The sequence below is a fragment of the Telmatherina bonti genome, assembly GCF_933228915.1.
Source record: "Telmatherina bonti genome assembly, chromosome: 24".
In the NCBI taxonomy this organism is placed as follows: Eukaryota; Metazoa; Chordata; class Actinopteri; order Atheriniformes; family Telmatherinidae; genus Telmatherina; species Telmatherina bonti.
In genome coordinates, this window is record NC_136633.1 from 801,529 (window position 1) to 826,869 (window position 25,341).

The following is a 25,341-nucleotide window of genomic DNA, read 5'->3' on the forward strand; positions in this document are numbered from 1 at the left end:
GTTTAACTGGGAACAGGTCGGTAACATGACCGTTTTAACTGGGAACAGGTTGGTAACATGACCGGTTTAACTGGGAACAGGTCGGTAACATGACCGGTTTAACTGGGAACAGGTCGGTAATCTGACTGGTTTAACTGGGAACAGGTTGGTAACATGACTGGTTTAACTGGGAACAGGTCGGTAACATGACCGGTTTAACTGAGAACAGGTCGGTAATCTGACTGGTTTAACTGGGAACAGGTCGGTAACATGACCGGTTTAACTGGGAACAGGTCGGTATCATGACCGGTTTAACTGGGAACAGGTCAGTAACATGACCGGTTTAACTGGGAACAGGTCGGTAACATGACTGGTTTAACTGGGAACAGGTCGGTAACATGACCGGTTTAACTGGGAACAGGTCGGTATCATGACCGGTTTAATTGGGAACAGGTTGGTAACATGACTGGTTTAACTGGGAACAGGTCGGTAACATGACCGGTTTAACTGGGAACAGGTCTGTAATCTGACTGGTTTAACTGGGAACAGGTCAGTAACATGACCGGTTTAACTGGGAACAGGTCGGTATCATGACTGGTTGAACTGGGAACAGGTCGGTAACATGACCGGTTTAACTGGGAACAGGTCGGTATCATGACTGGTTTAACTGGGAACAGGTCAGTAACATGACCGGTTTAACTGGGAACAGGTCGGTACCATGACCGGTTTAACTGGGAACTGGTCAGTAACATGACTGGTTGAACTGGGAACAGGTCGGTAACATGACTGGTTTAACTGGGAACAGGTCAGTAACATGACCAGTTTAACTGGGAACAGGTCGGTATCATGACCGGTTTAACTGGGAACAGGTCGGTAACATGACCGTTTTAACTGGGAACAGGTCAGTAACATGACCGGTTTAACTGGGAACAGGTCGGTAACGTGACCGGTTTGACTGGGAACAGGTCGGTAACGTGACCGGTTAATCTGGGAACAGGTCAGTATCATGACCGGTTTAACTGGGAAAAGGTCGGTAACATGACCGGTTTAACTGGGAACAGGTTTAACTGGGAACAGGTCGGTAACATGACCGGTTTAACTGGGAACAGGTCGGTAACATGACCGGTTTAACTGGGAACAGGTCTGTAATCTGACTGGTTTAACTGGGAACAGGTCAGTAACATGACCGGTTTAACTGGGAACAGGTCGGTAACATGACCGGTTGAACTGGGAACAGGTCAGTAACATGACTGGTTTAACTGGGAACAGGTTAGTAACATGACTGGTTGAACTGGGAACAGGTCGGTAACATGACCGGTTTAACTGGGAACAGGTCGGTATCATGACCGGTTTAACTGGGAACAGGTCAGTAACATGACTGGTTGAACTGGGAACAGGTCGGTAACATGACTGGTTTAACTGGGAACAGGTCAGTAACATGACCGGTTTAACTGGGAACAGGTCGGTAACATGACCGGTTTAACTGGGAACAGGTCGGTAACATGACCGGTTTAACTGGGAACAGTTCAGTAACGTGACCGGTTTAACTGGGAACAGGTCGGTAACGTGACCGGTTTAACTGGGAAACGGTCAGTAACATGACCGGTTTAACTGGGAACAGGTCGGTATCATTACCGGTTTAACTGGGAACAGGTCAGTATCATGACCGGTTTAACTGGGAAAAGGTCGGTAACATGACCGGTTTAACTGGGAACAGGTTTAACTGGGAACAGGTCGGTAACATGACCGGTTTAACTGGGAACAGGTCGGTAACATGACCGGTTTAACTGGGAACAGGTCGGTAACATGACCGGTTTAACTGGGAACAGGTCAGTAACATGACCGGTTTAACTGGGAACAGGTCGGTAACATGACCGGTTTAACTGGGAACAGGTTGGTAACATGACCGGTTTAACTGGGAACAGGTCGGTATCATGACCGGTTTAACTGGGAACAGGTCAGTAACATGACCGGTTGAACTGGGAACAGGTCAGTAACATGACTGGTTTAACTGGGAACAGGTCAGTAACATGACTGGTTGAACTGGGAACAGGTCGGTAACATGACCGGTTTAACTGGGAACAGGTCGGTATCATGACCGGTTTAACTGGGAACAGGTCGGTAACATGACCGGTTTAACTGGGAACAGGTCGGTAACATGACCGGTTTAACTGGGAACAGGTCGGTAACATGACCGGTTTAACTGGGAACAGGTCAGTAACATGACCGGTTGAACTGGGAACAGGTCAGTAACATGACCGGTTTAACTGGGAACAGTTCAGTAACATGACCGTTTTAACTGGGAACAGGTCGGTATCATGACCGGTTTAACTGGGAACAGGTCAGTAACATGACCGGTTTAACTGGGAACAGGTCGGTAACATGACCGTTTTAACTGGGAACAGGTTGGTAACATGACCGGTTTAACTGGGAACAGGTCGGTAACGTGACCGGTTTAACTGGGAACAGGTCGGTAACGTGACCGGTTTAACTGGGAAACGGTCAGTAACATGACCGGTTTAACTGGGAACAGGTCGGTATCATTACCGGTTTAACTGGGAACAGGTCAGTATCATGACCGGTTTAACTGGGAAAAGGTCGGTAACATGACCGGTTTAACTGGGAACAGGTTTAACTGGGAACAGGTCGGTAACATGACCGGTTTAACTGGGAACAGGTCGGTAACATGACCGGTTTAACTGGGAACAGGTCGGTAACATGACCGGTTTAACTGGGAACAGGTCAGTAACATGACCGGTTTAACTGGGAACAGGTCGGTAACATGACCGGTTTAACTGGGAACAGGTTGGTAACATGACCGGTTTAACTGGGAACAGGTCGGTATCATGACCGGTTTAACTGGGAACAGGTCAGTAACATGACCGGTTGAACTGGGAACAGGTCAGTAACATGACTGGTTTAACTGGGAACAGGTCAGTAACATGACTGGTTGAACTGGGAACAGGTCGGTAACATGACCGGTTTAACTGGGAACAGGTCGGTATCATGACCGGTTTAACTGGGAACAGGTCGGTAACATGACCGGTTTAACTGGGAACAGGTCGGTAACATGACCGGTTTAACTGGGAACAGGTCGGTAACATGACCGGTTTAACTGGGAACAGGTCAGTAACATGACCGGTTGAACTGGGAACAGGTCAGTAACATGACCGGTTTAACTGGGAACAGTTCAGTAACATGACCGTTTTAACTGGGAACAGGTCGGTATCATGACCGGTTTAACTGGGAACAGGTCAGTAACATGACCGGTTTAACTGGGAACAGGTCGGTAACATGACCGTTTTAACTGGGAACAGGTTGGTAACATGACCGGTTTAACTGGGAACAGGTCGGTAACATGACCGGTTTAACTGGGAACAGGTCGGTAATCTGACTGGTTTAACTGGGAACAGGTTGGTAACATGACTGGTTTAACTGGGAACAGGTCGGTAACATGACCGTTTTAACTGAGAACAGGTCGGTAATCTGACTGGTTTAACTGGGAACAGGTCGGTAACATGACCGGTTTAACTGGGAACAGGTCGGTATCATGACCGGTTTAACTGGGAACAGGTCAGTAACATGACCGGTTTAACTGGGAACAGGTCGGTAACATGACTGGTTTAACTGGGAACAGGTCAGTAACATGACCGGTTTAACTGGGAACAGGTCGGTAACATGACCGGTTTAACTGGGAACAGGTCGGTAATCTGACTGGTTTAACTGGGAACAGGTTGGTAACATGACTGGTTTAACTGGGAACAGGTCGGTAACATGACCGGTTTAACTGAGAACAGGTCGGTAATCTGACTGGTTTAACTGGGAACAGGTCGGTAACATGACCGGTTTAACTGGGAACAGGTCGGTATCATGACCGGTTTAACTGGGAACAGGTCAGTAACATGACCGGTTTAACTGGGAACAGGTCGGTAACATGACTGGTTTAACTGGGAACAGGTCAGTAACATGACCGGTTTAACTGGGAACAGGTCGGTAACATGACCGGTTTAACTGGGAACAGGTCGGTAACATGACCGTTTTAACTGGGAACAGGTCAGTAACATGACCGGTTTAACTGGGAACAGGTCAGTAACATGACCGGTTTAACTGGGAACAGGTCGGTAACATGACCGTTTTAACTGGGAACAGGTTGGTAACATGACCGGTTTAACTGGGAACAGGTCGGTAACATGACCGGTTTAACTGGGAACAGGTCGGTAATCTGACTGGTTTAACTGGGAACAGGTTGGTAACATGACTGGTTTAACTGGGAACAGGTCGGTAACATGACCGGTTTAACTGAGAACAGGTCGGTAATCTGACTGGTTTAACTGGGAACAGGTCGGTAACATGACCGGTTTAACTGGGAACAGGTCGGTATCATGACCGGTTTAACTGGGAACAGGTCAGTAACATGACCGGTTTAACTGGGAACAGGTCGGTAACATGACTGGTTTAACTGGGAACAGGTCAGTAACATGACCGGTTTAACTGGGAACAGGTCGGTAACATGACCGGTTTAACTGGGAACAGGTCGGTAACATGACCGTTTTAACTGGGAACAGGTCAGTAACATGACCGGTTTAACTGGGAACAGGTCGGTAACGTGACCGGTTTGACTGGGAACAGGTCGGTAACGTGACCGGTTAATCTGGGAACAGGTCGGTATCATCACCGTTTTAACTGGGAACAGGTCAGTAACATGACTGGTTTAACTGGGAACAGGTCGGTAACATGACCGGTTTAACTGGGAACAGGTCGGTAATCTGACTGGTTTAACTGGGAACAGGTTGGTAACATTACTGGTTTAACTGGGAACAGGTCGGTAACATGACCGGTTTAACTGAGAACAGGTCGGTAATCTGACTGGTTTAACTGGGAACAGGTCAGTAACATGACCGGTTTAACTGGGAACAGGTCAGTAACATGACCGGTTTAACTGGGAACAGGTCGGTAACATGACTGGTTTAACTGGGAACAGGTCGGTAACATGACCGGTTTAACTGGGAACAGGTCGGTATCATGACCGGTTTAATTGGGAACAGGTTGGTAACATGACTGGTTTAACTGGGAACAGGTCGGTAACATGACCGGTTTAACTGGGAACAGGTCTGTAATCTGACTGGTTTAACTGGGAACAGGTCAGTAACATGACCGGTTTAACTGGGAACAGGTCGGTATCATGACTGGTTTAACTGGGAACAGGTCGGTAACATGACCGGTTTAACTGGGAACAGGTCGGTATCATGACTGGTTTAACTGGGAACAGGTCAGTAACATGACCGGTTTAACTGGGAACTGGTCAGTAACATGACTGGTTGAACTGGGAACAGGTCGGTAACATGACTGGTTTAACTGGGAACAGGTCAGTAACATGACCAGTTTAACTGGGAACAGGTCGGTATCATGACCGGTTTAACTGGGAACAGGTCGGTAACATGACCGTTTTAACTGGGAACAGGTCAGTAACATGACCGGTTTAACTGGGAACAGGTCGGTAACGTGACCGGTTTGACTGGGAACAGGTCGGTAACGTGACCGGTTAATCTGGGAACAGGTCAGTATCATGACCGGTTTAACTGGGAAAAGGTCGGTAACATGACCGGTTTAACTGGGAACAGGTTTAACTGGGAACAGGTCGGTAACATGACCGGTTTAACTGGGAACAGGTCGGTAACATGACCGGTTTAACTGGGAACAGGTCGGTAACATGACCGGTTGAACTGGGAACAGGTCAGTAACATGACTGGTTTAACTGGGAACAGGTCAGTAACATGACTGGTTGAACTGGGAACAGGTCGGTAATATGACCGGTTTAACTGGGAACAGGTCGGTATCATGACCGGTTTAACTGGGAACAGGTCAGTAACATGACTGGTTGAACTGGGAACAGCTCGGTAACATGACTGGTTTAACTGGGAACAGGTCAGTAACATGACCGGTTTAACTGGGAACAGGTCGGTAACATGACCGGTTTAACTGGGAACAGGTCGGTAACATGACCGGTTTAACTGGGAACAGTTCAGTAACGTGACCGGTTTAACTGGGAACAGGTCGGTAACGTGACCGGTTTAACTGGGAAACGGTCAGTAACATGACCGGTTTAACTGGGAACAGGTCGGTATCATTACCGGTTTAACTGGGAACAGGTCAGTATCATGACCGGTTTAACTGGGAAAAGGTCGGTAACATGACCGGTTTAACTGGGAACAGGTTTAACTGGGAACAGGTCGGTAACATGACCGGTTTAACTGGGAACAGGTCGGTAACATGACCGGTTTAACTGGGAACAGGTCGGTAACATGACTGGTTTAACTGGGAACAGGTCAGTAACATGACCGGTTTAACTGGGAACAGGTCGGTAACATGACCGGTTAAACTGGGAACAGGTTGGTAACATGGCCGGTTTAACTGGGAACAGGTCGGTATCATGACCGGTTTAACTGGGAACAGGTCGGTAACATGACCGGTTTAACTGGGAACAGGTCAGTAACATGACCGGTTGAACTGGGAACAGGTCAGTAACATGGCCGGTTTAACTGGGAACAGGTCGGTATCATGACTGGTTTAACTGGGAACAGGTCGGTAATCTGACTGGTTTAACTGGGAACAGGTCGGTATCATGACCGGTTTAACTGGGAACAGGTCAGTAACATGACCGGTTGAACTGGGAACAGGTCAGTAACATGACTGGTTTAACTGGGAACAGGTCAGTAACATGACTGGTTGAACTGGGAACAGGTCGGTAACATGACCGGTTTAACTGGGAACAGGTCGGTATCATGACCGGTTTAACTGGGAACAGGTCGGTAACATGACCGGTTTAACTGGGAACAGGTCGGTAACATGACCGGTTTAACTGGGAACAGGTCGGTAACATGACCGGTTTAACTGGGAACAGGTCAGTAACATGACCGGTTGAACTGGGAACAGGTCAGTAACATGACCGGTTTAACTGGGAACAGTTCAGTAACATGACCGGTTTAACTGGGAACAGGTCGGTATCATGACCGGTTTAACTGGGAACAGGTCAGTAACATGACCGGTTTAACTGGGAACAGGTCGGTAACATGACCGTTTTAACTGGGAACAGGTTGGTAACATGACCGGTTTAACTGGGAACAGGTCGGTAACATGACCGGTTTAACTGGGAACAGGTCGGTAATCTGACTGGTTTAACTGGGAACAGGTTGGTAACATGACTGGTTTAACTGGGAACAGGTCGGTAACATGACCGGTTTAACTGAGAACAGGTCGGTAATCTGACTGGTTTAACTGGGAACAGGTCGGTAACATGACCGGTTTAACTGGGAACAGGTCGGTATCATGACCGGTTTAACTGGGAACAGGTCAGTAACATGACCGGTTTAACTGGGAACAGGTCGGTACCATGACCGGTTTAACTGGGAACTGGTCAGTAACATGACTGGTTGAACTGGGAACAGGTCGGTAACATGACTGGTTTAACTGGGAACAGGTCAGTAACATGACCGGTTTAACTGGGAACAGGTCGGTAACATGACCGGTTTAACTGGGAACAGGTCGGTAACATGACCGTTTTAACTGGGAACAGGTCAGTAACATGACCGGTTTAACTGGGAACAGGTCGGTAACGTGACCGGTTTGACTGGGAACAGGTCGGTAACGTGACCGGTTAATCTGGGAACAGGTCGGTATCATGACCGTTTTTACTGGGAACAGGTCAGTAACATGACTGGTTTAACTGGGAACAGGTCGGTAACATGACCGTTTTAACTGGGAACAGGTTGGTAACATGACCGGTTTAACTGGGAACAGGTCGGTAACATGACCGGTTTAACTGGGAACAGGTCGGTAATCTGACTGGTTTAACTGGGAACAGGTTGGTAACATGACTGGTTTAACTGGGAACAGGTCGGTAACATGACCGGTTTAACTGAGAACAGGTCGGTAATCTGACTGGTTTAACTGGGAACAGGTCGGTAACATGACCGGTTTAACTGGGAACAGGTCGGTATCATGACCGGTTTAACTGGGAACAGGTCAGTAACATGACCGGTTTAACTGGGAACAGGTCGGTAACATGACTGGTTTAACTGGGAACAGGTCAGTAACATGACCGGTTTAACTGGGAACAGGTCGGTAACATGACCGGTTTAACTGGGAACAGGTCGGTAACATGACCGTTTTAACTGGGAACAGGTCAGTAACATGACCGGTTTAACTGGGAACAGGTCGGTAACGTGACCGGTTTGACTGGGAACAGGTCGGTAACGTGACCGGTTAATCTGGGAACAGGTCGGTATCATGACCGTTTTAACTGGGAACAGGTCAGTAACATGACTGGTTTAACTGGGAACAGGTCGGTAACATGACCGGTTTAACTGGGAACAGGTCGGTAATCTGACTGGTTTAACTGGGAACAGGTTGGTAACATTACTGGTTTAACTGGGAACAGGTCGGTAACATGACCGGTTTAACTGAGAACAGGTCGGTAATCTGACTGGTTTAACTGGGAACAGGTCAGTAACATGACCGGTTTAACTGGGAACAGGTCAGTAACATGACCGGTTTAACTGGGAACAGGTCGGTAACATGACTGGTTTAACTGGGAACAGGTCGGTAACATGACCGGTTTAACTGGGAACAGGTCGGTATCATGACCGGTTTAATTGGGAACAGGTTGGTAACATGACTGGTTTAACTGGGAACAGGTCGGTAACATGACCGGTTTAACTGGGAACAGGTCTGTAATCTGACTGGTTTAACTGGGAACAGGTCAGTAACATGACCGGTTTAACTGGGAACAGGTCGGTATCATGACTGGTTTAACTGGGAACAGGTCGGTAACATGACCGGTTTAACTGGGAACAGGTCGGTATCATGACTGGTTTAACTGGGAACAGGTCAGTAACATGACCGGTTTACCTGGGAACAGGTCGGTACCATGACCGGTTTAACTGGGAACTGGTCAGTAACATGACTGGTTGAACTGGGAACAGGTCGGTAACATGACTGGTTTAACTGGGAACAGGTCAGTAACATGACCAGTTTAACTGGGAACAGGTCGGTATCATGACCGGTTTAACTGGGAACAGGTCGGTAACATGACCGTTTTAACTGGGAACAGGTCAGTAACATGACCGGTTTAACTGGGAACAGGTCGGTAACGTGACCGGTTTGACTGGGAACAGGTCGGTAACGTGACCGGTTAATCTGGGAACAGGTCAGTATCATGACCGGTTTAACTGGGAAAAGGTCGGTAACATGACCGGTTTAACTGGGAACAGGTTTAACTGGGAACAGGTCGGTAACATGACCGGTTTAACTGGGAACAGGTCGGTAACATGACCGGTTTAACTGGGAACAGGTCGGTAACATGACCGGTTGAACTGGGAACAGGTCAGTAACATGACTGGTTTAACTGGGAACAGGTCAGTAACATGACTGGTTGAACTGGGAACAGGTCGGTAACATGACCGGTTTAACTGGGAACAGGTCGGTATCATGACCGGTTTAACTGGGAACAGGTCAGTAACATGACTGGTTGAACTGGGAACAGCTCGGTAACATGACTGGTTTAACTGGGAACAGGTCAGTAACATGACCGGTTTAACTGGGAACAGGTCGGTAACATGACCGGTTTAACTGGGAACAGTTCAGTAACGTGACCGGTTTAACTGGGAACAGGTCGGTAACGTGACCGGTTTAACTGGGAAACGGTCAGTAACATGACCGGTTTAACTGGGAACAGGTCGGTATCATTACCGGTTTAACTGGGAACAGGTCAGTATCATGACCGGTTTAACTGGGAAAAGGTCGGTAACATGACCGGTTTAACTGGGAACAGGTTTAACTGGGAACAGGTCGGTAACATGACCGGTTTAACTGGGAACAGGTCGGTAACATGACCGGTTTAACTGGGAACAGGTCGGTAACATGACTGGTTTAACTGGGAACAGGTCAGTAAAATGACCGGTTTAACTGGGAACAGGTCGGTAACATGACCGGTTAAACTGGGAACAGGTTGGTAACATGGCCGGTTTAACTGGGAACAGGTCGGTATCATGACCGGTTTAACTGGGAACAGGTCGGTAACATGACCGGTTTAACTGGGAACAGGTCAGTAACATGACCGGTTGAACTGGGAACAGGTCAGTAACATGGCCGGTTTAACTGGGAACAGGTCGGTATCATGACTGGTTTAACTGGGAACAGGTCGGTAATCTGACTGGTTTAACTGGGAACAGGTCGGTATCATGACCGGTTTAACTGGGAACAGGTCAGTAACATGACCGGTTGAACTGGGAACAGGTCAGTAACATGACTGGTTTAACTGGGAACAGGTCAGTAACATGACTGGTTGAACTGGGAACAGGTCGGTAACATGACCGGTTTAACTGGGAACAGGTCGGTATCATGACCGGTTTAACTGGGAATAGGTCGGTAACATGACCGGTTTAACTGGGAACAGGTCGGTAACATGACCGGTTTAACTGGGAACAGGTCGGTAACATGACCGGTTTAACTGGGAACAGGTCAGTAACATGACCGGTTGAACTGGGAACAGGTCAGTAACATGACCGGTTTAACTGGGAACAGTTCAGTAACATGACCGGTTTAACTGGGAACAGGTCGGTATCATGACCGGTTTAACTGGGAACAGGTCAGTAACATGACCGGTTTAACTGGGAACAGGTCGGTAACATGACCGTTTTAACTGGGAACAGGTTGGTAACATGACCGGTTTAACTGGGAACAGGTCGGTAACATGACCGGTTTAACTGGGAACAGGTCGGTAATCTGACTGGTTTAACTGGGAACAGGTTGGTAACATGACTGGTTTAACTGGGAACAGGTCGGTAACATGACCGGTTTAACTGAGAACAGGTCGGTAATCTGACTGGTTTAACTGGGAACAGGTCGGTAACATGACCGGTTTAACTGGGAACAGGTCGGTATCATGACCGGTTTAACTGGGAACAGGTCAGTAACATGACCGGTTTAACTGGGAACAGGTCGGTACCATGACCGGTTTAACTGGGAACTGGTCAGTAACATGACTGGTTGAACTGGGAACAGGTCGGTAACATGACTGGTTTAACTGGGAACAGGTCAGTAACATGACCGGTTTAACTGGGAACAGGTCGGTAACATGACCGGTTTAACTGGGAACAGGTCGGTAACATGACCGTTTTAACTGGGAACAGGTCAGTAACATGACCGGTTTAACTGGGAACAGGTCGGTAACGTGACCGGTTTGACTGGGAACAGGTCGGTAACGTGACCGGTTAATCTGGGAACAGGTCGGTATCATGACCGTTTTTACTGGGAACAGGTCAGTAACATGACTGGTTTAACTGGGAACAGGTCGGTATCATGACCGGTTTAACTGGGAAAAGGTCGGTAACATGACCGGTTTAACTGGGAACAGGTTTAACTGGGAACAGGTCGGTAACATGACCGGTTTAACTGGGAACAGGTCGGTAACATGACCGGTTTAACTGGGAACAGGTCAGTAACATGACTGGTTTAACTGGGAACAGGTCGGTATCATGACCGGTTTAACTGGGAAAAGGTCGGTAACATGACCGGTTTAACTGGGAACAGGTTTAACTGGGAACAGGTCGGTAACATGACCGGTTTAACTGGGAACAGGTCGGTAACATGACCGTTTTAACTGGGAACAGGTCAGTAACATGACTGGTTTAACTGGGAACAGGTCGGTATCATGACCGTTTAACTGGGAAAAGGTCGGTAACATGACCGGTTTAACTGGGAACAGGTTTAACTGGGAACAGGTCGGTAACATGACCGGTTTAACTGGGAACAGGTCGGTAACATGACCGGTTTAACTGGGAACAGGTCGGTAACATGACCGGTTGAACTGGGAACAGGTCAGTAACATGACTGGTTTAACTGGGAACAGGTCAGTAACATGACTGGTTGAACTGGGAACAGGTCGGTAACATGACCGGTTTAACTGGGAACAGGTCGGTATCATGACCGGTTTAACTGGGAACAGGTCAGTAACATGACTGGTTGAACTGGGAACAGGTCGGTAACATGACTGGTTTAACTGGGAACAGGTCAGTAACATGACCGGTTTAACTGGGAACAGGTCGGTAACATGACCGGTTTAACTGGGAACAGGTCGGTAACATGACCGGTTTAACTGGGAACAGTTCAGTAACGTGACCGGTTTAACTGGGAACAGGTCGGTAACGTGACCGGTTTAACTGGGAAACGGTCAGTAACATGACCGGTTTAACTGGGAACAGGTCGGTAACATGACCGGTTTAACTGGGAACAGGTCGGTAACATGACCGGTTGAACTGGGAACAGGTCAGTAACATGACCGGTTTAACTGGGAACAGTTCAGTAACATGACCGGTTTAACTGGGAACAGGTCGGTATCATGACCGGTTTAACTGGGAACAGGTCGGTAACATGACCGGTTTAACTGGGAACAGGTCGGTAATCTGACTGGTTTAACTGGGAACAGGTCGGTAACATGACCGGTTTAACTGGGAACAGGTCGGTATCATGACCGGTTTAACTGGGAACAGGTCGGTAACATGACCGTTTTAACTGGGAACAGGTTGGTAACATGACCGGTTTAACTGGGAACAGGTCGGTAACATGACCGGTTTAACTGGGAACAGGTCGGTAATCTGACTGGTTTAACTGGGAACAGGTTGGTAACATGACTGGTTTAACTGGGAACAGGTTGGTAACATGACCGGTTTAACTGAGAACAGGTCGGTAATCTGACTGGTTTAACTGGGAACAGGTCGGTAACATGACCGGTTTAACTGGGAACAGGTCGGTATCATGACCGGTTTAACTGGGAACAGGTCAGTAACATGACCGGTTTAACTGGGAACAGGTCGGTAACATGACTGGTTTAACTGGGAACAGGTCGGTAACATGACCGGTTTAACTGGGAACAGGTCGGTATCATGACCGGTTTAATTGGGAACAGGTTGGTAACATGACTGGTTTAACTGGGAACAGGTCGGTAACATGACCGGTTTAACTGGGAACAGGTCGGTAATCTGACTGGTTTAACTGGGAACAGGTCAGTAATATGACCGGTTTAACTGGGAACAGGTCGGTATCATGACTGGTTTAACTGGGAACAGGTCGGTAACATGACCGGTTTAACTGGGAACAGGTCGGTATCATGACTGGTTTAACTGGGAACAGGTCAGTAACATGACCGGTTTAACTGGGAACAGGTCAGTAACATGACTGGTTGAACTGGGAACAGGTCGGTAACATGACTGGTTTAACTGGGAACAGGTCAGTAACATGACCGGTTTAACTGGGAACAGGTCGGTATCATGACCGGTTTAACTGGGAACAGGTCGGTAACATGACCGGTTTAACTGGGAACAGGTCAGTAACATGACCGGTTTAACTGGGAACAGGTCGGTAACGTGACCGGTTTGACTGGGAACAGGTCGGTAACGTGACCGGTTAAACTGGGAACAGGTCAGTATCATGACCGGTTTAACTGGGAACAGGTCGGTAACATGACCGGTTTAACTGGGAACAGGTCGGTAACATGACCGGTTTAACTGGGAACAGGTTGGTAACATGACCGGTCAGCAACATAACTGGGTGTAAAAAGAGCATTTCAGACAGGCAGAGTCTCTCTGACGGAAAGATGGGAAGAGCTTCACCAGTCTGAGACAAACTGGATACAAAAGCTGTGAAAGAATTTCAGAAAAATGTTTCTCAGACTATGAAGATTCTTCATCTACAGCAGATTCAGGAGGAATCTCTGTATGCTGGGACCAGTCTGGATGCTGGTGAGCTTCTGCATTATAACATGATTCTCTACTGGAAACCAGTGCATGGACTCAGGAAGCTTCCAGAAACCAGTGTGAACCTAGTTCAGGCTGAAATCCACACATGCAGGTTAAATGTGAAGAGGATCCAGAAACACGCCGTCTTCTCTGGACCAAAGCTCATTTAAAATGCAGAAGCAGCATTGGTTATTCACTTTAAAAGTCAGCATGTTGTCATCTGCTTTTGATACTGAACTTGGCAACCGTTCATCTCTCATCAGCGTTAAAGCCACAAAACAACGCCGCCTGGAACTGAAGGCAATGGAGAAGGCGTGATCACGTCAGGATGCATCACCAGGCTGTAAATATGTGGAGAGGGCTTACCTGTGCATGGTGTGCAGGGCATGAGGCTCATAGTGGTACCGTCCCTCGTGGTGCCGCATGTCGATCGAGATCGGCGTGTGGAACGTCGGGAAAAGGTGTTGGGGGGCTGGAAGGATGGGAAGAGAAGGAGAGCTGAGGATAGCAGGAAGACAGGAAACTTCAAAACAAGGACAAGGGCTACAATGAAGCAACATGAACATCAGAGCAAGCCGAGCACTTTTGTGTAAAATATTACACACTATAGCACCAGAGAAGCGGAATAAATAAATAATCAAAGTCATCCAAAGAAATCCTACGTCTTGAACATGAAAGATGTCCAACCAGGCTTTTGACAAAAACCTGCAGCTAGAAGGACTTTGAACTAGACGGGATGATGGACCGACTGAAGGGAGTCTGCAGCCTCAGGATAGAAGCTAGCCTCTGCTTTCACTGCAAACAGCCTGAGTCCCCTCATAGGAACTAGGACCCAGACCCAGGAACCAGGACCCAGACCCACGAACCAGGACCTCTCATAGGAGCCAGGACCCAGACCCCGGAAGCAGGACCTCTCCTAGGAACCAGGACCTCTAATAAGAACCAGGACCTCTCCCAGGAACAAGGACCTCTCATAGGAACCAGGACCTCCTATAGGAACCAGGACCTCTCCCAGGAACAAGGACCTCTCATAGGAACCAGGACCTCCTATAGGAACCAGGACCTCTCCCAGGAACAAGGACCTCTCATAGGAACCAGGACCTCCTATAGGAACCAGGACCTCTCCCAGGAACCAGGACCTCTCATAGGACCCAGGACCTCCTATAGGAACCAGGACCTCTCCCAGGAACAAGGACCTCTCATAGGAACCAGGACCTCCTATAGGAACCAGGACCTCTCCCAGGAACCAAATCAAATCAAATCAAATCAAAGATACTTTATTCATCCCCGAGGGGAAATTCAGAGTTCAAGCCAGCTCGTCCAAGGTCAGACATACAGACATGTAACATTCATGACAAAAGAGCAAAACAGAACCGCGCTAAGCTCAGGCCATGCAGCTATTATACCGGCGCTGCCTTACAATAGATAAGAACAGAGATACAATAGGATCATAGGTGGTCGAGGGCAAAAAAAGGTCATGTAACTCCGGGCCGCGCAGGAAGACGCGGGCCGAAAATACAGAGAAAAAAACCTCATACACTGAAATACAAACTAAACAAGACACACAAAGTCCAGGGAGGCGGTGAGTCATGTGGGAGGGGACTGGGGGTGGTTGAGGAGGGGGGACAGAGCGTCTATGAACATGTCTTCTTCTGTTCTCAGGGGGGGTTGTGCCGGCCCAAGGCTGCTGGGAAGCCGAATCCAGATATGATTGTTGTTTGGGTTCCAGGCGAAGAAAACAGTTTGCCCTCGGCCTTGAGTCCATAGCTGGTCTCAGGCAGGCAGCTCCAAACAGCTGAATGGGGGAGGCGGGGTCAATTTCCACCGATTCTAGCAGACATTTTCTCCATATTGTTATCGATTTTGCGGACCAGCTCTGGGACCGCGGCCAAATGACCAGTATGGAACAGACTGGTATCCTGCTTACGGTCGAGTCCGGCCAACACAAGAGTCTGTGCACTGCTAGCCCGGCACATACCGTTGCAGAATTCTGACAGCCTGCCAGTTGTTGCCAGAATCTCACGGGTCTTCAGGCAGATCAGGACTCCACCAGCGTCAATCAGCAGAATCCCGATCACCAATAATCCAAAGATGTGAACATGCTCCACGTCCTCAGAGGACAGAACCGACAGACACATAGGTCTCCACTTGGCCCATGGGTCCTGAACGTATCCAGCTGGAAGCGTCCCCTCAGGACATGCAGGCTCCCCTCTGCACGATCTTCAGGTTGAGAAAATTTGATCAATTGCGTTGATAGACCAGCCGATCAGATCCATGATGTAGTTTGAGTGGAAGTAAGAGATGTAAAAAGAGGCTCAGAGTCAGTCAGGAAAAAGTCGCAGGCCAGAGTGGGAGGGAGGAGAGGAAACAGGAGCGCAGATAGAAGTGTTCGCCTTCGCTGAGAGCAGGAGTGGAGAAAGGACCTGGACCAGGATCTCTCCCAGGTACCAGGACCTCTCTCAGGAACCAGGACCTCTCCCAGGAACCAGGACCTCTCATAGGAACCAGGACCTCTCCCAGGAACCAGGACCTCTCATAGGAACCAGGACCTCTCCCAGGAACCAGGACCTCGCATAAGAACCAGGACCTCTCTCAGGAACCAGGACCTCTCCCAGGAACCAGGACCTCTCATAGGAACCAGGACCTCTCCCAGGAACAAGGACCTCTCATAGGAACCAGGACCTCTCCCAGGAACCAGGACCTCGCATAGGAACCAGGACCTCTCCCAGGAACCAGGACCTCTCATAGGAACCAGGACCTCTCCCAGGAACCAGGACCTCTCATAGGAACCAGGACCTCTCCCAGGAACCAGGACCTCTCATAGGAACCAGGACCTCTCCCAGGAACCAGGACCTCGCATAAGAACCAGGACCTCTCTCAGGAACCAGGACCTCTCCCAGGAACCAGGACCTCTCATAGGAACCAGGACCTCTCCCAGGAACAAGGACCTCTCATAGGAACCAGGACCTCTCCCAGGAACCAGGACCTCGCATAGGAACCAGGACCTCTCCCAGGAACCAGGACCTCTCATAGGAACCAGGACCTCTCCCAGGAACCAGGACCTCTCATAGGAACCAGGACCTCTCCCAGGAACCAGGACCTCTCATAGGAACCAGGACCTCTCATAGGACCCAGGACCTCTCCCAGGAACCAGGACCTCTCATAGGAACCAGGACCTCTCATAGGAACCAGGACCTCTCATAGGAACCAGGACCTCTCCCAGGAACCAGGACCTCTCATAGGAACCAGGACATCTCCCAGGAACCAGGACCTCTCATAGGAACCAGGACCTCTCCCAGAAACCAGGAACTCTCATAGGAACCAGGACCTCTCATAGGACCCCGGACCTCTCATAGGACCCCGGACCTCTCCCAGGAACCAGGACCTCTCCCAGGAACCAGGACCTCTCATAGGAACCAGGACCTCTCATAGGACCCCGGACCTCTCCCAGGAACCAGGACCTCTCATAGGACCCCGGACCTCTCCCAGGAACCAGGACCTCTCATAGGAACCAGGACCTCTCATAGGAACCAGGACCTCTCATAGGACCCCGGACCTCTCCCAGGAACCAGGACCTCTCCCAGGAACCAGGACCTCTCATAGGAACCAGGACCTCTCATAGGACCCAGGACCTCTCCCAGGAACCAGGACCTCTCATAGGAACCAGGACCTCTCATAGGACCCCGGACCTCTCCCAGGAACCAGGACCTCTCATAGGACCCCGGACCTCTCCCAGGAACCAGGACCTCTCATAGGAACCAGGTCCTCTCCCAGGAACCAGGACCTCTCCCAGGAACCAGGACCTCTCATAGGAACCAGGACCTCTCATAGGAACCAGGACCTCTCATAGGAACCAGGACCTCTCCCAGGAACCAGGACCTCTCATAGGAACCAGGACCTCTCATAGGAACCAGGACCTCTCATAGGACCCAGGACCTCTCCAAGGAACCAGGACCTCTCCCAGGAACCAGGACCTCTCCCAGGAACCAGGACCTCTCATAGGAACCAGGACCTCTCATAGGACCCCGGACCTCTCCCAGGAACCAGGACCTCTCATAGGACCCCGGACCTCTCCCAGGAACCAGGACCTCTCATAGGACCCCGGACCTCTCCCAGGAACCAGGACCTCTCATAGGACCCCGGACCTCTCCCAGGAACCAGGACCTCTCCCAGGAACCAGGACCTCTCATAGGAACCAGGACCTCTCATAGGACCCCGGACCTCTCCCAGGAACCAGGACCTCTCCCAGGAACCAGGACCTCTCATAGGAACCCTGACTTCTAGAAACATCTCTTTAAATTGGTGGAAAATTGTAAAGGAAATGCAGCGATAGAAACCAGAACAAGGAGGGAAACGCAGAACCTCTAACTGTGATGTTTCAAACAAAGACTTCCACGTGACCCTGAACTGGACCAAGCAGTTTGGAAAAAGAAAGGATGCAAGAAAGTCTTTTTTGGGATTTTGGGATAGCTGATTTTCAATTTTTCACTTTATTCCAACATCATCAACGTCATCAGATCCAGATCCTGGACTGATACAGATCCAAATCCCTGGCTGAGGCAGGTCCCAGACTGGTCCAGATCCTGGACTGGCATGGATCTGAATAGTTTATGTGCCGTTTGTCTGTGATGAAGTTTGGGAATTTGGCATAGTGGGAATGTATGGGAAATATTTCCAGATTCAGAACTTCATATCACATTTGTCTGTTTTGTTTGCGCTGAGAGAAAAACCGAAAATGTTCTAAATATTCCATCAGGGGCAACAGTCGCTCATGTGTCCAAATCGTTCAGGATCCAGCGACAGGAAAAAAAATCCTCTACATGGACAGGCAACAACGTTGCGAGGTCAAGACGCAGGAATCCAGCATCATCCCAGCAGGAAGAACTGAAGCAAAGTGAGCTATTTCTGCCGGTGTTGTGGGAACGTCCCTGTCCATCAAGCTGTCAGGGTGCAGAGTGAGAGGAATGAACCTGGAATGCTGACTCATTCAGGTCCAAGGCCCCAGGGAGACCCCAGGGGACCCGCTATCCATCCACTCCACTCGGCAGAGAGCAGATAATGATCCGTGGCCCTGACCCCTTCGCTCCAAATCCCAGGTCATCCTGAAAGATTCCCACAGTCTGTGTGAGACACTGGAAGAATTTTAATGGAACCCAGAGATCTGCCTGCCTTCCTCCTCATCATCTTTCCCATCTTTGTCCCGCTGCCACGATCAGTCAGCCAGAGACCAGACACACCAGGTAACAATTAGAAGGATCTGAAACTGTATGGAATCATGGAGGAGATGAGAAACAGTGAGCTGGAGCTCAGCAACGCCCTCATGTACAGTTTCCACACTGAGAAAAATCTTAACAGGTAACAGAACAAAACGTTGGTAAATACACCTGTAAGCTTGTATACATCCACCTGTGTACATATACCTGTATACATCCACCTGTGTACATACACCTGTATACATCCACCTGTGTACATACACCTGTATACATCCACCTGTGTACATACACCTGTATACATCCACCTGTATACATACACCTGTATACATACACCTGTACACCTGTATACATCCACCTGTGTACATACACCTGTATACATCCACCTGTATACATACACCTGTATACATACACCTGTACATCTGTATACATCCACCTGTGTACATACACCTGCACATCTGTGTACATACACCTGTATACATACCTGTACATCTGTATACATCCACCTGTGTACATACACCTGCACATCTGTGTACATCAACCTGTATACATCCACCTGTGTACATACACCTGTATACATCCACCTGTGTACATACACCTGTATACATCCACCTGTGTACATACACCTGTATACATCCACCTGTGTACATACACCTGCATACATCCACCTGTATACATACACCTGTACATCTGTATACATCCACCTGTGTACATACACCTGCACATCTGTGTACATACACCTGTATACATACACCTGTGTACATACACCTGTATACATCCACCTGTGTACATACACCTGCACATCTGTATACATACACCTGTATACATACGCCTGCACATCTGCATACATCCACCTGTATACATACACCTGCACATCTGCATACATCCACCTGTATACATACACCTGTACACCTGTATACATCCACCTGTATACATACACCTGCACATCTGTATACATACACCTGTATACATACACCTGCACATCTGTATACATACACCTGTATACATACACCTGCACATCTGTATACATCCACCTGTGTACATACACCTGCACATCTGTATACATACACCTGTATACATACACCTGCACATCTGTATACACCCACCTGTGTACATACACCTGCACATCTGTATACATACACCTGTATACATACACCTGCACATCTGTATACATCCACCTGTACATCTGTATTCATCCACCTGTGTACATCCACCTGTATACATCCACCTGTGTACATACACCTGTATACATCCACCTGTGTACATACACCTGCACATCTGTATACATACACCTGTATACATACACCTATACACCTGTATACATCCACCTGTGTACATACACCTGCACATCTGCATACATCCACCTGTATACATACACCTGTACACCTGTATACATCCACCTGTGTACATACACCTGCACATCTGTATACATACACCTGTATACATACACCTGCACATCTGTATACATACACCTGTATACATACACCTGCACATCTGTATACATCCACCTGTGTACATACGCCTGCACATCTGTATACATACACCTGTATACATACACATTCACATCTGTATACATACACCTGTATACATACACCTGCACATCTGTATACATACACCTGTATACATACACCTGCACATCTGTATACATACACCTGTATACATACACCTGCACATCTGTATACATACACCTGCACATCTGTATACATACACCTGTATACATACACCTGCACATCTGTATACATACACCTGTATACATACACCTGCACATCTGTATACATCCACCTGTGTACATACACCTGCACATCTGTATACATACACCTGTATACATACACATTCACATCTGTATACATCCACCTGTGTACATACACCTGCACATCTGTATACATCCACCTGTGTACATACACCTGCACATCTGTATACATCCACCTGTATACATACACCTGTACATCTGTATACATCCACCTGTGTACATACACCTGCACATCTGTATACATACACCTGTATACATACACCTGCACATCTGTATACATACACCTGTATACATACACCTGCACATCTGTATACATACACCTGTATACATACACCTGCACATCTGTATACATACACCTGTACATCTGTATACATCCACCTGTGTACATACACCTGCACATCTGTGTACATACACCTCTATTCATCCACCTGTGTACATACACCTGTATACATCCACCTGTGTACATACACCTGTATACATCCACCTGTGTACATACACCTGCACATCTGTATACATACACCTGTATACATACACCTATACACCTGTATACATCCACCTGTGTACATACACCTGCACATCTGCATACATCCACCTGTATACATACACCTGTACACCTGTATACATCCACCTGTGTACATACACCTGCACATCTGTATACATACACCTGTATACATACACCTGCACATCTGTATACATACACCTGTATACATACACCTGCACATCTGTATACAACTGTAAAATGGTATACATACACCTGTGTACATACACTGGTGCACCTTTATGCATATACCTATACACCTGTATACATGCACCTGTACGAATGGATGCATACACCTGTACACCTCTATGACTGTATACATGCACATGTACACCAGTGTGCATACACCGGTACGCCTGTATAAATACACCTGTACACCTGTATAAATACACCTGTACACCTGTATAAATACACCTGTACACCTGTTTAAATACACCTGTACACCTGTAGACATACACCTGTACACCTGTAGACATACACCTGCACACCTGTATACATACACCTGTACACCTGTAGACATACACCTGTATAAATACACCTGCACACCTGTATAAATACAACTGCACACCTGTATAAATACACCTGTACACCTGTTTAAATACACCTGTACACCTGTAGACATACACCTGTACACCTGTAGGCATACACCTGTACACCTGAATACATACACCTGTACACCTGTAGACATACACCTGTATAAATACAACTGCACACCTGTATAAATACACCTGTACACCTGTTTAAATACACCTGTACACCTGTAGACATACACTTGTACACCTGTAGACATAACCTGTACACCTGTAGACATACACCTGTATACATACACCTGCACATCTGTATACATACACCTGTATACATACACCTGCACATCTGTATACATACACCTGTACATCTGTATACATCCACCTGTGTACATACACCTGCACATCTGTGTACATACACCTCTATTCATCCACCTGTGTACATACACCTGTATACATCCACCTGTGTACATACACCTGTATACATCCACCTGTGTACATACACCTGCACATCTGTATACATACACCTGTATACATACACCTATACACCTGTATACATCCACCTGTGTACATACACCTGCACATCTGCATACATCCACCTGTATACATACACCTGTACACCTGTATACATCCACCTGTGTACATACACCTGCACATCTGTATACATACACCTGTATACATACACCTGCACATCTGTATACATACACCTGTATACATACACCTGCACATCTGTATACATACACCTGTATACATACACCTGCACATCTGTATACAACTGTAAAATGGTATACATACACCTGTGTACATACACTGGTGCACCTTTATGCATATACCTATACACCTGTATACATGCACCTGTACGAATGGATGCATACACCTGTACACCTCTATGACTGTATACATGCACATGTACACCAGTGTGCATACACCGGTACGCCTGTATAAATACACCTGTACACCTGTATAAATACACCTGTACACCTGTATAAATACACCTGTACACCTGTTTAAATACACCTGTACACCTGTAGACATACACCTGTACACCTGTAGACATACACCTGCACACCTGTATACATACACCTGTACACCTGTAGACATACACCTGTATAAATACACCTGCACACCTGTATAAATACAACTGCACACCTGTATAAATACACCTGTACACCTGTTTAAATACACCTGTACACCTGTAGACATACACCTGTACACCTGTAGGCATACACCTGTACACCTGAATACATACACCTGTACACCTGTAGACATACACCTGTATAAATACAACTGCACACCTGTATAAATACACCTGTACACCTGTTTAAATACACCTGTACACCTGTAGACATACACTTGTACACCTGTAGACATAACCTGTACACCTGTAGACATACACCTGTATACATACACTTGTACACCTGTATACATACACTTGTACACCTGTAGACATACACCTGTACACCTGTAGACATACACCTGTATAAATACACTTGTACACCTGTATACATACACTTGTACACCTGTAGACATACACCTGTACACCTGCAGACATACATCTGTAAACCTGTAGACATACACCTTTACACCTGTAGACATACATCTGTACACCTGTAGACATACACCTGTACACGTGCAGGCATACACCTGGCTAGAGGCTAGAATCCAGAAGAGCTGGAACAGTGTGGGAAGTGGAATTAAAACTAATGAATAATGACTCATAAATCTTATCAGGTGAGATTTTCTGCCAGCAGAGGATAAACTAAATGTCAGAAATTTTATCATATGAATCTGATGCAGCAACACGTCTGGAAAGTAACTGGAACAAATCAGGAACCCCAACTATAAAACAGGGACAGGTCCACATCTGGGAACAGGTCAGTAACATGACCGGTTCAACTGGGAAAAGGTCGGTAACATGACCGGTTTAACTGGGAACAGGTTTAACTGGGAACAGGTCGGTAACATGACTGGTTTACCTGGAAACAGGTTGGTAACATGACCGGTTTAACTGGGAACAGGTCGGTAACATGACCGGTTTAACTGGGAACAGGTCGGTAACATGACAAGTTTAACTGGGAACAGGTTAAACTGGGAACAGGTCGGTAACATGACTGGTTTAACTGGAAACAGGTTGGTAACATGACCGGTTTAACTGGGAACAGGTCGGTAACATGACCGGTTTAACTGGGAACAGGTCGGTAACATGACCGGTTTAACTGGAAACAGGTCGGTATCATGACAGGTTTAACTGGGAACAGGTCGGTAACATGACAGGTTTAACTGGGAACAGGTCGGTAACATGACCGGTTTAACTGGGAACAGGTCAGTAACATGACCGGTTTAACTGGGAACAGGTCGGTAACATGACCGGTTTAACTGGGAACAGGTCGGTAACATGACAGGTTTAACTGGGAACAGGTCGGTAACATGACCGGTTTAACTGGGAACAGGTCGGAAACATGACAGGTTTAACTGGGAACAGGTCGGTAACATGACCGGTTTAACTGGAAACAGGTCGGTAACATGACCGGTTTAACTGGTAACAGGTCGGTAACATGACTGGTTTAACTGGAAACAGGTTGGTAACATGACCGGTTTAACTGGGAACAGGTCGGTAACATGACAGGTTTAACTGGGAACAGGTCGGTAACATGACCGGTTTAACTGGGAACAGGTCGGTAACATGACAGGTTTAACTGGGAACAGGTTGGTAACATGACCGGTTTAACTGGGAACAGGTCGGTAACATGACCGGTTTAACTGGGAACAGGTCGGTAACATGACCGGTTTAACTGGGAACAGGTCGGTAACATGACAGGTTTAACTGGGAATAGGTCGGTAACATGACCGGTTTAACTGGGAACAGGTCGGTAACATGACTGGTTTAACTGGAAACAGGTTGGTAACATGACCGGTTTAACTGGGAACAGGTCGGTAACATGACAGGTTTAACTGGGAACAGGTCGGTAACATGACCGGTTTAACTGGGAACAGGTCGGTAACATGACCGGTTTAACTGGAAACAGGTCGGTAACATGACCGGTTTAACTGGGAACAGGTTGGTAACATGACCGGTTTAACTGGGAAGAGGTCGGTAACATGACCGGTTTAACTGGGAACAGGTCGGTAGTATAACCGGTTTAACTGGAAATAGGTTAGTAACATGACTGGTTTAACTGGGAACAGGTCGGTAACATGACTGGTTTAACTGGAAACAGGTTGGTAACATGACCGGTTTAACTGGAAACAGGTTGGTAACATGACCGGTTTAACTGGGAACAGGTCGGTAACATGACTGGTTTAACTGGGAAAAGGTCGGTAACATGACCGGTTTAACTGGGAACAGGTCGGTAACATGACCGGTTTAACTGGGAAAAGGTCGGTAACATGAACGGTTTAACTGGGAACAGGTTTAACTGGGAACAGGTCGGTAACATGACCGGTTTAACTGGGAACAGGTCGGTAACATGACTGGTTTAACTGGGAACAGGTTAGTAACACGACCGGTTTAACTGGGAACAGGTCGGTATCATGACTGGTTTAACTA

General features: G+C 47.7%; 1 protein-coding gene across 1 annotated transcript in view; it reads right to left on the bottom strand.

Annotated features, from left to right (window-relative positions):
* The window catches only part of LOC306773876 (zinc finger protein GLI2-like), a gene marked incomplete at both ends in the record, with an annotated part of 310,055 nt that overhangs the window by 214,795 nt on the left and 69,919 nt on the right, over positions 1-25,341 (bottom strand). The window contains one exon of the mRNA XM_079263820.1: positions 14,139-14,244. Within this exon, the coding sequence (XP_079119946.1) occupies positions 14,139-14,244 (106 nt within the window). The remainder of the gene's footprint in view (positions 1-14,138; positions 14,245-25,341) is intronic.